Source organism: Chamaea fasciata, unplaced genomic scaffold (genome assembly GCF_029207755.1).
Source record: "Chamaea fasciata isolate MVZ Bird 193981 ecotype frontalis unplaced genomic scaffold, bChaFas1.0.hap1 SCAF_5, whole genome shotgun sequence".
NCBI lineage: Eukaryota > Metazoa > Chordata > Aves > Passeriformes > Sylviidae > Chamaea > Chamaea fasciata.
This window is the reverse complement of record NW_027094090.1, coordinates 22,660,902-22,676,854: the sequence shown is the minus strand read 5'-3', so window position 1 is coordinate 22,676,854 and position 15,953 is coordinate 22,660,902. Positions and strand designations below refer to the sequence as shown.

At 37.9% G+C, this 15,953-nt stretch overlaps 1 protein-coding gene across 5 annotated transcripts in view; it reads left to right on the top strand.

The window, feature by feature from the left end:
* Positions 1-15,953, top strand: part of CPED1 (cadherin like and PC-esterase domain containing 1) — a 150,160-nt gene that overhangs the window by 50,889 nt on the left and 83,318 nt on the right. For all 5 annotated transcript variants that reach the window (XM_066183024.1, XM_066183022.1, XM_066183023.1 and 2 more), the window contains 3 exons: positions 11,821-11,963; positions 13,328-13,400; positions 14,985-15,152. In XM_066183024.1, the coding sequence (XP_066039121.1) occupies positions 11,821-11,963; positions 13,328-13,400; positions 14,985-15,152 (384 nt within the window). The remainder of the gene's footprint in view (positions 1-11,820; positions 11,964-13,327; positions 13,401-14,984; positions 15,153-15,953) is intronic.

Below are 15,953 nucleotides of genomic sequence, written 5' to 3'. Positions count from 1 at the left end.
AAAACAGTTTGTTTAGATTTCTTTTTTAGGTGCAGTGAAACAGACTGGAGGAGGGTCAGGGCACTTCTAAATAAGGGGAAGGAAGTATACCATGGATAGAGTAGTTCCCCCATGGTCTCAATTTTATGAAGAAGGACGTTTCATATGTGCTGTCGATTAATTCTGGACATCTCCAAGTGCATGGAGATACACCTCTCTCTCAACATCTTGCTTGCTCAGCAGGCCCATGGATTTGCAAATATGCCTTCCCATTCTTTTCTTCTAGCAGGGGACTGTGTTTGTAACACATCAGGTTTTTGTGAAGAAGCTACAGTTGTGCCATTGCCTCTTCCCTTTTGAAGAATTACGGTCGCAATGCGACAGTGATTTCTTGAGGTCACATAGATCAGTTCCTGCAGCAGCTGTTAAAGGATGGGTGTGCTTTGCCCACGTAGCCTTCTTGGGGTGGGAGCAGGTCACGGCTTTGGATCAGTCTGGGTGTTGTGGTATCACTGTCAGCACTGTTGATGATATCAGCCATTTGGTACATTGAACAATTTTAGCTCTCACCAAATGGAGTGCCTAGTTTAAGCTCATTATCTAATTCTAGTCATTGGAGAAACAGACACCTCTAGAGAAAAAATCATCCCACTTAATTTAGACGCCAGTTTTGGAATGAGTTTCCTGGTGAAAGTGTTTGCTTCCTTCTATGGGCTATGACATTCTTCAAGAACGTGCCAAATTCTGGATTGCCAAAATTAGGTGAGCTGAATCTACTTCTCTCTTCCCCCCACTTAAGCTGTGGAAGCTCATGGAGATATATTACTTTGCAATGTATTTTCCTCCATTTACATTTATGAAGAGTAATGTTCACTTGCTTTCAAACCCTGGGATTCAGTTTTGGTTTATGTTTATTAAAATAGCACAATATCCAGCAGCATCACTGTTGCAGCTGAAGTAGGGACTACTTTAAAGGCTAGCAGTCATTAATAATTGTGATATGGCTCTGAAAAACAATTCCCACTGAGGGAAGTCTGCTGAGCAGGGTGCCAGCCACCATTTACAGAGCACTTTGGCAGCTGAAGAAGCAATAAAAATGATAGATGGAAGTAGCAGTGCTTCTACAGTGGTTCCAATCTGTTTACTGCTGTTGTGGTGTTATGCCTTCCATAGCTTCACACAAACTAATCAGAATTGTGAAAAATACACAAAAGATAGGCACCTTTTGTGAAAGAAAGCACATTTGTAGTGATGTAGATATTGAAATGCAAATTAAAAAAATTATGGAGAATGGGGTGTGTAAGGCTGCCTCTCAGTACAGTGTGCCCTGTAAAGAAGGGGGCAGGGAGCTTCCAGGAGAATGGAGACACTGGGAATTCATAGAGTGGCTAGAAAGCACTACTGGGAAAATCATATGGAGGGTCTGGGCTTGATGCAGAGGCAATGGACAGGTCACCCATCAGAAAATACTTGGGAGAAGGTAGGAATTCAGCCACTGATATCCTTTGTTAAGAGATTTTGTCAAGTTTCTCAAAAACTTCATGGAGCCCTCCATCACTAGCCAGTGTGACATACAGTGCCAGGAGAGTCATCTGTCCAGAAGTAGCCAGTGGAGCAATGCATGCTTGTACCAGCCAAGGAGCCTGGTCCAGAAAGCTCCTAAGCTTCAAGTTTCTGTCAGCTCTATTGTATAGGATGGAATTTGCCATGTTTTGAAGCTTCAACCTGCCAATAGTCAATACAGACAGAATCTCCAAGACCTGTTTTTCCACTGATTGACACAATACCCATCAGGGACCCAACATGCCTAGAGGGGAGACTTTAGTCTGGAAAAGTTTTCCAGTACTTTTCTGCAACTGACTGATTTTTTTTTTTTTTTTTTTTTTTTTAATGCAGAGACGAGAATCATTTTGATTATCTGCTTTCAGTAATGTTACACCATAATTTGGAGACCTCCTCAGTGTGTATTGACCTCTGGTCAGGAAATTTTTTCTCATAACAGTATAATTACAACATGTAATGTGGGATATATGAAAGAGGGTTTTTTTAAAAAAATGGAGATGGGGTAGCTATATATCAGTGTTTGAGAGAAACTGTGTAAAGAAAAATCAGGAATTTCATTAAATAATACTGCATTCCCCACTGCCTTTTTGTTAGTAAACTATTGTAAATTATTTTTGCAATGCATATTTTCTTTTTATAGTCATAGTGGCATGGCATCAGAATGATTCCTTGAATAAGCATTGGTCAAATGGAAGTTCAGGAAGAGTTCAAGTGTGTTTTTCTCACCAGCTGCCAGGTTTTCTCTGTGTTATACATATTTTAGTATTTCATTTCAGAAAGCAAAAGAAGGTAAATCCTGAGCTGGCATGAGGATTTTGTGTGCAGTCAAGGGGTAACAAAAGTGTGACCCCAGATTTGGGCCCAGCATGGGAAGATGCAAGAGATGCAGGGGAGAGAATGGCTTTCTGCCACACAGATGTTTAGATATGAGCCTTGTGTAATAGCCCTACTTCGAGGAGAGTTGGAAACTGCTTATTTAGACCATCTGCGTGTTGAAAAATTATTAATAAAATAGAAGCTTTGTATTTTGCATATTGTACCAATTAAGGGGTCTCTGTCAATGTATGCAATAATTCCTTTTGTGTTAATTGACATTATGTATGTGTATTGAGAAGAATGCTGAGCCCTGAATAATTATCTCTTTTATAGAAGCCAGTGTGCAAACCAGTAATTTATTATTAATTATTTCAAGGCTTAACACACTGTGAAATGCTTCCTTTGCCCTGCCGTTAACCTTTCCCAACCTGATCCCAGTGCTTTATGAAGGGATGCACTTTTGTAGACAGAAGTACCACATCCTACGTCATCAGGGAAGGCTCTTCTGTGCTGTCAGCAACTTCCCATGGCCCGTGCTATGGCTCATCATCCTTTTGCTCATCCAAAATAGACAGGCGTCTCCTGGACTTGAATTCCTTGACTGGTGTTCTTGCACAACCCTTGATGCGCTCAGATGAAACTCTGTTCTTAAGTAATTTTCCAGTTGTGAAGTGCAGTAAGTATAATTTATTAAAGCAGTTTGCTGTTAAGCTTGCTGTGGTGTGAGTCACTGTAACTGTCACCTAAACTCTTTTTGTGTATTAAACATTTGGAAACTTGTTTCCAAATAAAGATTTTTTTCCCCCCCTACTTAACATACATACAAATAAAACTGGACCCTCACCTTTACAGGAAATCCATCTTTTAATCTGACGTGCCGTTCTGGCGGCGAGACGAGAGTGGTGGAAATTAAGTTACAGTATTGCCCTCAAGTGGCCAGCTTTGGTACTACTTGAAGTATTAGCCACGCGTATTTAAAGTGAGAAAGAATGCAAACATACATACAAAGAGCAACATGCTTGCAAACAGCGGAAAGGCTTGGGATTTTTTTCCCTTTGTTTTATGTTTATTTGTTTGTTTTCTGTTTTAATTTCATATCGTTGCCCTGTCACTTACAGGAGCAAACACACAAGAAAAATTGCCATGAATTCTAAATCAATTAGGTTGCAGGGTTATGTGGGACTAAAATTAAATTTCTTCATTGGGTTCTGTTGGAATGCTGTAATGCTGTTCTTTCTGGAAGACTGAGCATAATATAAATGTCATCTCTGTTTTCCTTCCTAATGGTATGTATAATTTCTCTTTTCACTGATATAAGAAATGGAAGTCTTTCTGGACTGGGGGAGATCAAAGACATGCTTAGTCTGAAACTCCATTTGTGGCAGTCAAGAGAGCATCATGAAACCATGTAACAGGACAGACATAAAGTGGTAGTGGTCCCTAGGCAGACTATATCTATTTCTGGTAACCTGTGGGGTTAGAAACACAAAACTGGAAGTGGAATATATGACGATGTTTAATATGGTCCAGTGGGCTTTTACACGTGCAATCCTCTACTAGATTTTTAAATTCATGAATGCTTTTGGTCTTAGCAAAGTCTTTAAACAATGATACTGTACAGACTATTTATGTGTTGGTTGAAAAAGAGTATTTGCTTTAAAACTTTAGCAAAGTCAAATATGACTTGATTTTGTATTCTCAATTCTTGTCTTAAAGAATAAGAAATCCTTCCTTCTTTGTCTTCTTCATCTGTCATTTGTCTTCTTCAACTTGTCAGGCAGTGCACAAATAATATTCTTTCTCCAGTTCTCTTTCTGATTTTCTCATTCTGAACATCCCTATTTAGCTATGTAAGAGCTTGAGACTGATTGTCCTCTACAACATGTGGATATGTCATAAGTTTTTACACTATAATCCTGGCCCTTAGCACTCTGGTATTTTTCTAGTTCACATATCCTCTTGCTTTGGCTGTTCAATCCAGTCAGCTCTTTAAGCATGCCTTTCTGTGGCTTCCAGCTTTCCTAGACCTGCCTCCTATTATCTTGATTCTTCTCATCTTTCCTTTTTTTGAAATCCAGCTTCCCTTAGTCAAGCTGATACGCTTTTTGTTCTCACAGCAACCTGGGAAATACTGTTGGTAAATTTCCTTTACTATCCCTCTAAGAAGTCAGGGCTGAGTTGGGAAACCATTCTCAGCTCAGTCTCAGTCAAAAGGCCCAATTTCGTGGTTGCTGAATCTGGTCAGTGGTTTTTAGCTTTTGGACTTAGTCTTAGCAGCAAGGAACTTTAGAGAAAAGAAACCTTTCTAGATGACCTTTTCTTCTCCATGTAACTAAGTTATGGAAGTGTTAATGGGCAAGATATTGGGGGGTTTTGTGAACAATTTTTTTACCTGGACAATTTAATATAATCTTTTTTAAAATCTTATGTAATGAAAAATATATACAGAAGTGGGAAATTTACTGTAAAAAACAGTTGAACACTAATGTGATTTCCCTTTTTATCAAGTGCCATGTTAGAGCTGCAGAGAAAGGGCACATCAGAACAATAAATAAGGAGTAGAATAAGCAGATCTACCTGAAGCTAGTGCAATAAAATTATGACAAATTACTGAACTTTTTTCTCTGTGTTTTATTCTGGAACCATTGGTACATGGTTCATGGGTACATTTTTGTCCCATTACATGGCCTTTGACTATTTCTATATGCTCTGGTCAGTGGAAAGGTCCACCCATGCTAGAAAATATTGCAAATAAGAGCAATAAAGCAGAAAATGTTGGAAATAGCTTTATTGCTAAGTCTCTTTCTTCCTGGCCTTCTGTGTGGGATTACTTTTAGACATGTTAGATATTCAGATACTACCATAAATATAATCAAGAAGATTATTGTTTGTGTGTAAACCAGTATTTTTATATCTATGAACAACTACTTATGCCCAAAAGTATTTGGACCTGGTGAAGAAATTTCACCAAAGATTGATCCAGTATGAGGAATGAATGTACAAAATTGAACTGAGAGGATAAAGCCTATGTTGAAAGTATTAGAGATTTATTGAATTATTCAAGCTATTTTCAAGAAGAGGCAATTACTGTAAGACCTGGAGAGCCTGAAGATCCAGCTGATCAGAAAGAGTGCAACAGCTCCAGTACGTAGCAGAACAACCTGGAGAGGATTCCATTTGCTACTTCATAAAGGGTAATTTCTTGAAACCAAAGGTCATGCTTTCACCCCTCAGTCTTTCAACTTTCAACCCTTACTTTCAACGCTTATCCTGATAACTTTGTCCGCCATGTCATTTTGAAGGCTACTACTGGGAACAAGCAAGGTCTTTCAAAATGGATTCATACAAATACTGTAAAGTAGGATGTTCTAAATCCCAAAATGTAAACCTCAAAATTGCATTGAATTACTTGGTAGTGGTCTCTTTTCTTCTACCTCCTTTCCTCTGAGGTAGGTTCAGAGCTCATCTATGCCTCCAAAGGAGGGTTACTGTTACAGAAAAAACATAGGAGTTCACATTGTTTAACCAAACCCAGAAGTGTCTAACTGATGATATACAATCAACTGGCAGCCAGTAATTATAATATACCTCCTATCAATTTCAGTATCAGAAGAGATAAATCATGATACCAGACATTTAAAACACTTCATTGAACTTTGCACATTTCTAAACATCCTTCTGTAAATACTCTCTGAAGCTCTAGTGGCATCTGCTCATTCACCCATGTTTATCCAGCCTCTATCTCACAGGCAACACAGGTTACAGACACAGTCCTGCTCTCCTGGGGTGCAGCTTCCCTTCTTTTGTGCACCTCTGCTTGGAGAAGTAGGGGCCCCTGCTCTGTGGGTGCCCATTTCACATGTACCCACACAGGACCTGTGCCCATCTTTACATCCCAGTATTCCCTGAAGTCTAGACAGAAGCTATGGTGCCAGCAGGCTGATTTGTGCCAGTGTCTGACCAGGTTTTGGCTGCTGCTTTCTCCACCCTGAGTCTCTCCCCTGCTGCAAATTTTCATGCTCCTTTTCTATTATTTCCCAAGCTGACTACTGCTCTGTTTCAAAAGTCACTTTCTAATTTCCTTGTTACTGTTTAACCTTGCTGATGGTCACATTCCTCTTTATCATGGTAAGTTTGGTCAAACATCATCCCAGAAAGTTCTGCATATTCCAGGCACACAGGTGGTGTCCGTGGGCAGGCTGTATGCGCACTGCAGTGGTAGATCTCCTATCTGTCTTCAGTGTCTCACTTGGATTCCCCAGGGGAACCAAACAATTTTAGATTGCAATTAATGTTTACTGTTTTGAGACATCTGCCTTACGATGGCATAAATTATGTTTTTCAAGCATCTGTGTTCTGCAGTGAGGTGTAAAGGGAACCTAGACATTTAACTTGTACATAGACATAAGCCGTTTAGTCTTCTGGATTGGGATTCCTCTACAATAATGGCACCTGAATGAATTGTCTTCATGTGTCTCTGAACACTTGTTACAATCAACAGAGAACTAATCAGTGCAGTCAGTAAAAGAAGGTGTTCTAAGTTTGCATTTATGGCCATTCCCTGTGTTAGTTTAGGAAAATCTTTTTTGTTTGTTTCATCAGGAGGCAAGATTGTTTAGGATTGAGCTAGAAGGCAGTCTTAGAACGATCACTACAGTTTGGTTTTATACCCTTTCTCAGGGCAATCCTCAGCTGACCATCTAGGTAACTGCCCCAGGCTGCCCCAGCAGCTCTCCTGAGAAATTAATTTACAAAAAAGGTGCCCGAGGAAAATCTTCTTGAGGGAATTACTACAGCAATCATAACATTCAGCCCAGTGAGTGTCACACTCGTCCACTCTTCTTCAGACTCCATGACTCTTTGCATGAAGCCTGAAAATCAGAATTCCTGTGTCAATTAAATTGCATTTTTTCAATGTGTCAGACCTTTTCCTGATGATTCAGTGTATTTTTGAGAAGCCAGAGGGATCTATGTCGTTGAGATTATAAGGCTAATTTTAATGACTGCAGATTTTAAAAACTGGATGTCAAAATGGGTTTTAAAAAAGCATCATAAAATTAAAATTGAGTTGGCCTTTTTTTTTTCAATGACTTTTCCTAAAGCAAGAGTAAGTTATTGAGCAGTGAAAGGTCAATGAGTTTAAATTAATCTAAAGAGTATTTCTAGTTCATTCTGCCTTTCCAGAAAATGTATACTTGATCCATGTAATTTGAGTGCATTTGCACACTTCTGTAAGGCATTACGTAAATATGTGGAACATACGTCCAAGTGTATGAGTCCTGCATTTGGATGAACACCTTCAAGCTTCTGAGAAGTCTTGCAATTCTATATATAATGGTGTCATTGTATAAAATAAATGTGCATGTCTGCATTTAGTCTTACAGTCTACTAAAATTTCAAACCTATTTCTCTGCTTAAAAATTAGCCAGCCAGAGGTCAGCTTTCTCCAAGAATAGGTTCCTGTAATTGCCAGCAGTATTTCCTGCTCTATCCTCTTTAAATTGTTCGACACTTCTCTTAATCACACTCTATCAATGGTGAGGGTGCATTTTGCTGGACAGGCAGTCTGTCTCCTCTGAAAGTGAGAGGATTAGCATCAGTGGTGGTCTTCAGCTCTTTTGTATTTTGCAGTTGAACACAGTATATGTTTATATACTTTTATTCACTCAGAAGGACATGAGATTGCTGCAGATTTCACATGTCACTGCCTTTAATCCATACACTTTAAATTTTTCTTATTTGTTGCTCTAAAGCCTGTGGAATCTGTTGGAGTGAAACCTAACCTGAACTTGTTTAAATAGAATCTTTTAATAAATTGGAATTTAACCTGAAGTATTCATCTCATCTCTGATGGTCCTGAACCAGCCTGACTAAATATTTATTTTCAGTCATTGGCTTAGAATAAACATTGGTGTAAAACCTGATATCCTTTAATGAGAGCCTGTTGTGCAATGTTTCTTTCCTAGGCTGGCTAAGGAGAGCTGTAACTAAAATGCAGTTTCTTGGAGATGCCAGTTTTATTTAATGCCTGTTCTGGTGGCAACAGTTGACTATTACAGCCAACAGTATGCTCTGAGTACCAGTAGGGCAAGCCGGCCTGTCTTCATCAATTGTTACTAGAAATGTATGCATTATGTATCCTTTGCATTAAAGTGCTTGGGAACTGATTGATGGTGAGGGAGGAAATGAGCTAATGATGGTCTTGCTGTTCATTCCAGTAATCCCCTTCTCTCCTTATAAAACTTTTCAACTCCTTATGTTGCCTGTGCAGCACAATAGCACATCTTCTCACTTAGTCCTTCAGTACCCACTGGAGATTTAGGAAGTTAGAGAAATGGTGCAAGCCAGAGTAGTAGGGTTGTAAGTTATGTGCAGAATCTGGCAGAGGTGATGGAAATAATTGCAAAATTCAGCTGAAGAACCACCTTGGTCAGATGGGCCTTCATTTTAATTTTTTCTTTATTTCACATGAACAGTTTATTCAACTGTTTTTTTCCTGAACAAGGAACTGAAGTGGAACAACTTCACTTGGAGTTGAATCTGAATCAGAACTGATTTGAAAAATGTGGGGCTTCTTGTTCTTGATCTTTGTACTGCTCTGTGGGAGAAGCACAGCTTTAGTGATCTTAGATTTTGGGAAACAAGGACTCCTCAGCCTGTTTTGGAGATGAAATAAAGTGTCATGTGAGGAGATGGACAATCTCTAAATAATGTATCCAGGGCTCCTTTGCCCAGTAGGCTCATGGGACTGCAGTACATATGACAAACATTCTACAGTATAGAAATACAGTGTGATTTAATTCAAGATTTCAGCATCATGCAAATATCCAAAGAACAGAGTTAAGGCTATATGTTTAACCTTTGCTTTACCATTTCCTGCAGTCAGAAGTTTAATTTTATAACTTCAGCCATATATATTGTTGCCATTTTTTCCATACTGACATTTCAAATAGCTCTACTAAAAAGATGAAAAAAAGTCTCAGGCACTATAAACCTTCAGCACATATCTGTGCATGGGTCACAATTCTTTTAGTCAGTAAAACTTGTAGAAGTAAAGGCAGACCAAATTCCTACCCTTCAGTTATTTACCAGCACAACTTGGATGGAGTTAGTGAAATTGAGGAGAGCAAAAAGCAGAGGATCAATGTTAGCTGCATATTCAAGTATCTCTCGTGGCTGGCTGTAAGCAATGTTACAGTATTTTTTAAAAGGGAAATTAAAAAGTGCTTATTACGTTTAACTGCAGTATGCTACCTGAAGAAACTGAAAGCCATTCATCTGTGCCAGTGCAGACCAGTGTGCTTGAAAGCATTCGTACTCGCAAAGAGAGACTCCAAAACTGTCTAGAAAATTCTGTGGACTAGAGTAGAGAGTAGTATGCTGTAAGTTCTGGTGTCAGCACAGTGAATGAATCATAGCACATCACCAAGAACTAGCATTGTATGCAGAGACCCTTACTGGGTCTATTCCTGTTCAACATCTTTGTTGAATGTCTGGATGGTTGGGCAGAGTATATACTCAGCAAGTTTACTGATGACAGAAAACTGGGAGGAGTGGCTGATACAGCAGAAGATCATCCTGCCACCCAGAAGGACCTCAGCAGACTGGAGATAAAGGCTGACAAGGACCTCATGCAATTCAGCACGGGGAAGTGCAAAGTCATGAACCTGGGAAAGAACAGCCTCAGGCACCAGCATAAGCTGGAGGCCAGTGGCTGGAAAACATCTTGTGGGAAACTAGGACATTTAGTTGACCATCAGCCAGCAGTCTTCCCTTGTGGCACACCTCTCTAGTTGTCCAATTCTACACTCTCCAGTACAGGAGAGATGAGGAGAAAGTCCAGAGAGTGGGGACAATAAGGTGATTAAGAGTCTGCAGCATTCCTTATATGAGGAAATTCTGAAAGAGCTGGGATTGTTTAGCCTGGAGAAACTTCTCAGGGGCCAGAGGGATGTCAACGAAGTGTGTAATAGCTGAAGGGAGGCTGTAAAGGAGACAAAGTCCCTTTTCAGTGGTGCCTAGCAACAGAACAGAAGGCAATGGCCATAAATTGAAACATGGCATGTTCCTTCTGAGCATCAGAAAACACTTTTACTTTGAGGGTGACCAGGCACTGGCACAAATTGCCCGGAGAAGTTGTGGAAATCTTTATCCTTGGAGGTAGTCAAAGGCTTTCTGGACACAATTCTGGGCAACTGACTGTAGATGACCCTGCTTAAGCAGGGGCGTTGGACCAGATGACCTCCAGAACTCCCTGTGGTTCTGTGATCATGCTTTGGAGCCAAAATATCACATTAAGCTTTTTTGCAGACTTTTACCAAGCTCAGGCTTGGGCAACCCATCTGCTGTGGATACTTGTTCATGGCTGTAGCAGTCCAAGGCAGATAGAGAGGTGCCAAGCATATCAGTCCTCAGGAGGGTTGCCTACAGAAGCCTACACATTTCCATCTTGCTACCCCACTGGGGCATGTATAAGTGGGTGATAATAGAAAATATATACTGGCATTTCTAAATAAATGTAGTAGAGAAATTCCCAGAAGTAATCAGAAAAATTTCCTTTCTTAATGTTAATACAAAATGTGTTCTGCATATACTTTACATGCTTTATTTTTGAAGATAGTAATTTTTTGCTATGTGAAAGTGTCTCTTCGCTAATATAATTCTACTAAATTATCTAACAGTTTTACATAGTTCAGGCCCTAATTGGTTTCTGTGCTGTATGATAACTCTAATGGAGATATGGTTCAAAGGCAGCCCCTTTCTTAGCACCGAGGACTCTGATACTACAAAACCTGCCTATGTCCCGCTCTTCACTGGGTCTCTGTGCTGCTCCCATTGTTTCCCTGAATCTCTGTCTGAAGTGATGATGGGGGTGAATTTGCCTGAGCGATGAAAGCACCTGAGGACAGTGCTGTGCAGGCCAGTAAATATGCGATTGGGAAGATTCATGAGTCTAAAAACCACAGCATATGCAGAGTTCAGTCAAAACACAGGCTGCAGTGGTTGATAATTTTTCCTACTTCTTTCTTCTATATTCTATTTAAAGCTTGTTGTCATGGGGTACGGATTTGTAGTCAAGGTCAAGTGGGATAGCCCTTGGCACAGTGTGTTAAGGAAAGAGAAGGCTTTGACTTTGAGTGTGCTTTTACCCATTGATGAAGATACAAGCATTTGTGAGTCTGTTTGCCTAAAACCAGTGACAGCAAAAGGTTTTATCAAAGTAAGCTCAGATTCTGAGCAGTATTGTTAAAAACCATTAATACAGATTTTGTTTCTTATTTGTAAATAAAAGGTAATTCTATAGTAATATGCTGTGTGGAGCTTTTCATTGCACTTTATTGTACAAATGAGTAAGAATTGAAGGTGATATTCCAAAGCAATTTTTCTATCAGCCTTTTAATTTATGATTTTAAGCAATGATTTATTCTTAATGCTCAAAAATGTATGTATTCTCTTTCACAGCTGCAAAGGTTTTTTGAGATATTCTTCAGAAACAGTTCTCCCCAACAAGCCTTCAACAACATGAAGGAGGCTATAAGCAAACTTCTACTTATAACTGAGGTCTTCAGCAAATCATCTGCCTCAGGACGAAATTCTTTCAATCAGTAAGTGACTTGCAGTAGTCATTGTAATGCTGGTGTCAAGATAGCTCCTTGGAACAGAATAAAAATTGCAGAGAATACAAGAATCTTAAAATAAAAACTTCCCATCTCTTTCATAGTTCTTTATAAAGTAAGGTTACACTGCATTTAAAGAGTACAGCTCTTCAATATCCACAGTGTTTCTAGTTTGTGAAAAGGTCATGATGAGTACTTAGGACCAGATGCTGTCCTAATGAAGTGTTTCAGGCAGCACAAATGAACAGAAATCACTCACAATTGAGCTAGTCCTAACATATGTAAAGCTGTGTTTCCTTTCAGTGAGCATTCTGTCATATGTCAAGTATTTAATGCTAGAGTAGCCCAGATTGTTCAGAGCTGGCTCTAGTAGGCAGCCTGAACAAGAGACACTGTAAAACACTTTATAAAGTGTATGTTGTAAATACACCTAGGCACCAACAATCACATTTCTGTGTCTAATCACTACTATTAGTGTTATAATTCTTACACATAAATCAACCTCAATTATGTAATATTTTTACTAAATAAAATTAATATTTGTTTTATGTATGTTATGTCCCATCCCTGACATTTTTATGATAAGTACAAAATAAGTTACTATTTATTAAATTTATGTGTTTAAGCTGTTTTGAGAACCAGGTGCTTTAGTAGCAGTAATGTAAAGATCATTTGACTTACATAGGTTGGGAATAAAGCTTATATTGTGAGTAGAGAGGGTAGCAAGGAGGGGAGGAGTGTAATGATGAAGCTATTTTGACAGTGGTCCAAAACCTCTTTTTTACCAATGAAATGAATTGTCTTGTTTGTGTAACACAAGACTTGCTTATAACTCCTGGGCCATGCCTCCAAACATCCCCATAGCTGCAGCAGAGCTCTTTGGCTTCAGTGAGCCTGGAGTGTTTCATCATCTCTTCCCTTTGAAATACCTTCAAAGCTTTTGCAGGGCCTGATTCACTCTCCTCCAAAGGCATTTCTTCCTTCAGCATAATTCACTTCCCTCTTTCAATCATTAAAAACACTTTTATATAGCACTATTTTCATCACCTCACAATCTGACTCCTTCCATGTTTAATGCTGCTGGCTCTTCTCAGAAATTTATTTAGTCTGTATCACACGTTGTTTCTTGACCTAAATGTGTATGTTTTCCTGCATGTATTCTCTGGACCTGTGTGTGTATTGAATTTTACTGTGTATAGGGACATGCTTCAATGGTGGACTTGGCAGTGCTAGGTTGATGGTTGGAAACAATGATCTTAAAGGTCTTTTCCAACCTAAATTATTCTATGATTCTATATTTCACAACAGTACCTAACCTCACTGAAACTGATTTATTTTATACTGTATTTCAGATGCAGCCAGTGTTTTCAAATGCTAACCTTTGACATTGGATTCACCATGTCCATACACCCAGTAGTTCTTAAGGTAAGAAAAATGCACAAATCATTGCTTGACTCAAAAAAATTACACCAAGGACACAGCAGAAGACCTTCTTTGATAGGTACCCTCAAATGTTTAAGAAATGTACTTTAATATTAATTTTGGCTTGTTGTGGAGAGTTTCTGTAGAAGAAACCAGTTTTTAAGAGTCAGAGTTCCTGTGATGAAATTCACCAGACCATCAAAATGTGCAAACTTTTTAGTTTACGTTACAAGACTAACTATTACCCCAAATGAATATCAGTGAAACAAAATCCATAAGAAGCATTGCATGAAAGTGGAGTTAAGTTTCAAACTTGACAGAATGAAGACAAATGGAGGAAGTTAAAAAACCACAATTGGCTTTTAATACAAATTAAAGTTCTACATAAATTGGATTGTACTTTTTCATTTCATCACCTGCTTGGACTCCAGTGTGCTGCCTTATTCCTGGATGATCCACAAGGCCCTTAAAACTAGGACACCTGTGCCAGTTTTTGTACCAGTCCTTCCTCAGAACAACCTCTCCTGAAACAGTATTGCTTTCCAGCTGTTCTCATTACCTCATGTATACATATGAATATGCATATGCCTAGGTAAAATGTAAAATATTTCTTTATATTTATGACATACAAATATTAACAAAAATTAGTTAATTTATCCCCACTTCAAATCTGTTCTGTTCAAGGGTCTAGTAATAACAGTGCAGTCAATCTCTGCATTCTTCAGAAAAAAATATCCTTTAAACACATAGGAAAAATGCACATATGAAAGGAAGTTTGCAGAATTTAAAATCCATGAAGACAGTATTTTTTAATTAGTCTGAGATGACCTATTTAGCTAGTAAAAGAAATGTGATATGTTGTAACAATTCAGGAATTGTATACCAGGCTGAAAAAAATTATCCCAGAAGAGCTTAAAAAACTAAACATGAAACATGATGTTTACCTGCCTGTGTAGAAGTTTCAACCATTATCCATTATTCATAAATTTATAGTAAATGTATAGTATAAGTATATAGGATTTAGTAGTTTCTTCTGAAAAAACAAATGACTCTAGAAAATAGCTGTTGATAATTAAAGCAACATTGACTTTGAATCTTATAACTTGGAAATTATAGTATGCGCACAGCCTATTCATGATGTTATATTTGTTTTCATGCTAAAATAATGGTTTAGTCATATTTCATAACCATGAATTTGTTCATTGTGTTTATATATTGTAAAACTTATACTTTCATCCGTAGTAACAGACGTTCTGTAGTAACACTTAGCAAATGAGTTTTTCAAAAGTTATTTTAACATACAATCTGACATTTTATATTTTTAATCAAATTTCCAATCAAATATAGAAAAAGAAGCTTTTCACATGTATCTGCAATACTGCAGTCTGTCCACTGGAGGACAGCAAACATTGTGGTATGGAGTTGGGACAGAAAATGTGGCACATCATTTGTTGTTTTCTAATCGTGTCAGTTTGTGTGGTTATTACCTTTTTTTAAAGTTCCAGGTTAGTATTTATTGCTATGAGAAGACTGGAATTGTTTTTAAAACTATAATTTTTTATAATTTTTCATAACTTTTTCCAACAGGTGCATGAATACTTTGACTTTCAAGTTGAAAATGTATTGACTATTCAGGACCAAATTTCCAAAGAACTTCTTTTTGAAGATACATTTAAATTTCTCTTATCTAATGAATCCTCAACATCCAGTTTCATAGAAGCTCTGCAAAAAATGTATGGATCATCTATGAGCAAGGTAGTTCATTCCAACTTTTTTCTTATTATTATTTGAAAATATTTAATTTTAAATTGTATGCCTCTGAAATTGTTGGTGCCAACTTATAGAATGAAGATTTTTTAAAATCAAAACCATCTTTTATTGTATTCTGGGGAGTAAAACTGTAATTATATTGAACAATTGAATTTTCTTTTGTAAAATTCCTACTCTCAAAATATGTGATTTTCCAAAATACTGTGCATGAAAGATATATTTAAAGCTTCAAAAAATAATTTTCCCACTATTTTTAAAATGTTCTTTTTTTTTTTAATATACAGATTTGTATTTTCACAATTCCATCCAGAATTGGTTAACTCATGCATGAAGATCCGTGAGCACCGGAATTAAATTTTGTTTCTTACAACTTTGTGTCTTATTCTCAATGCAAGATCCAGTTCCAATTTTTTGGTTTTTGTTGGTTTTTTTTTTTTTGCACTTATAGAATCTGCGTAAATTTTGATTCATTAGCAAAAACCATTTCTGACAAGCTGAGATCTTTTTTAGCAATATTTCTCTCAGTCTGGGAACTTTTAAGGATGCATTTCTGTTGAGTCCACTGCTTGAAAGACTTACAGGGACTAGATTATCCAGGCAACTTCTGCCTCTTGGACAGATGTGGTTAAAACAGGGTCATGGGTTCTAAATTTACGTCAGGATAAAGTAGAAAGGTGCAGACATCCAGACATGTTGTGATGTGATTACCCAGCCCATGTTCCAGAGACCAGTATTTTCTAGGGGTTCATTTCTACAAAGCTAGGGCTTTATTCCAGACTAAAAAAT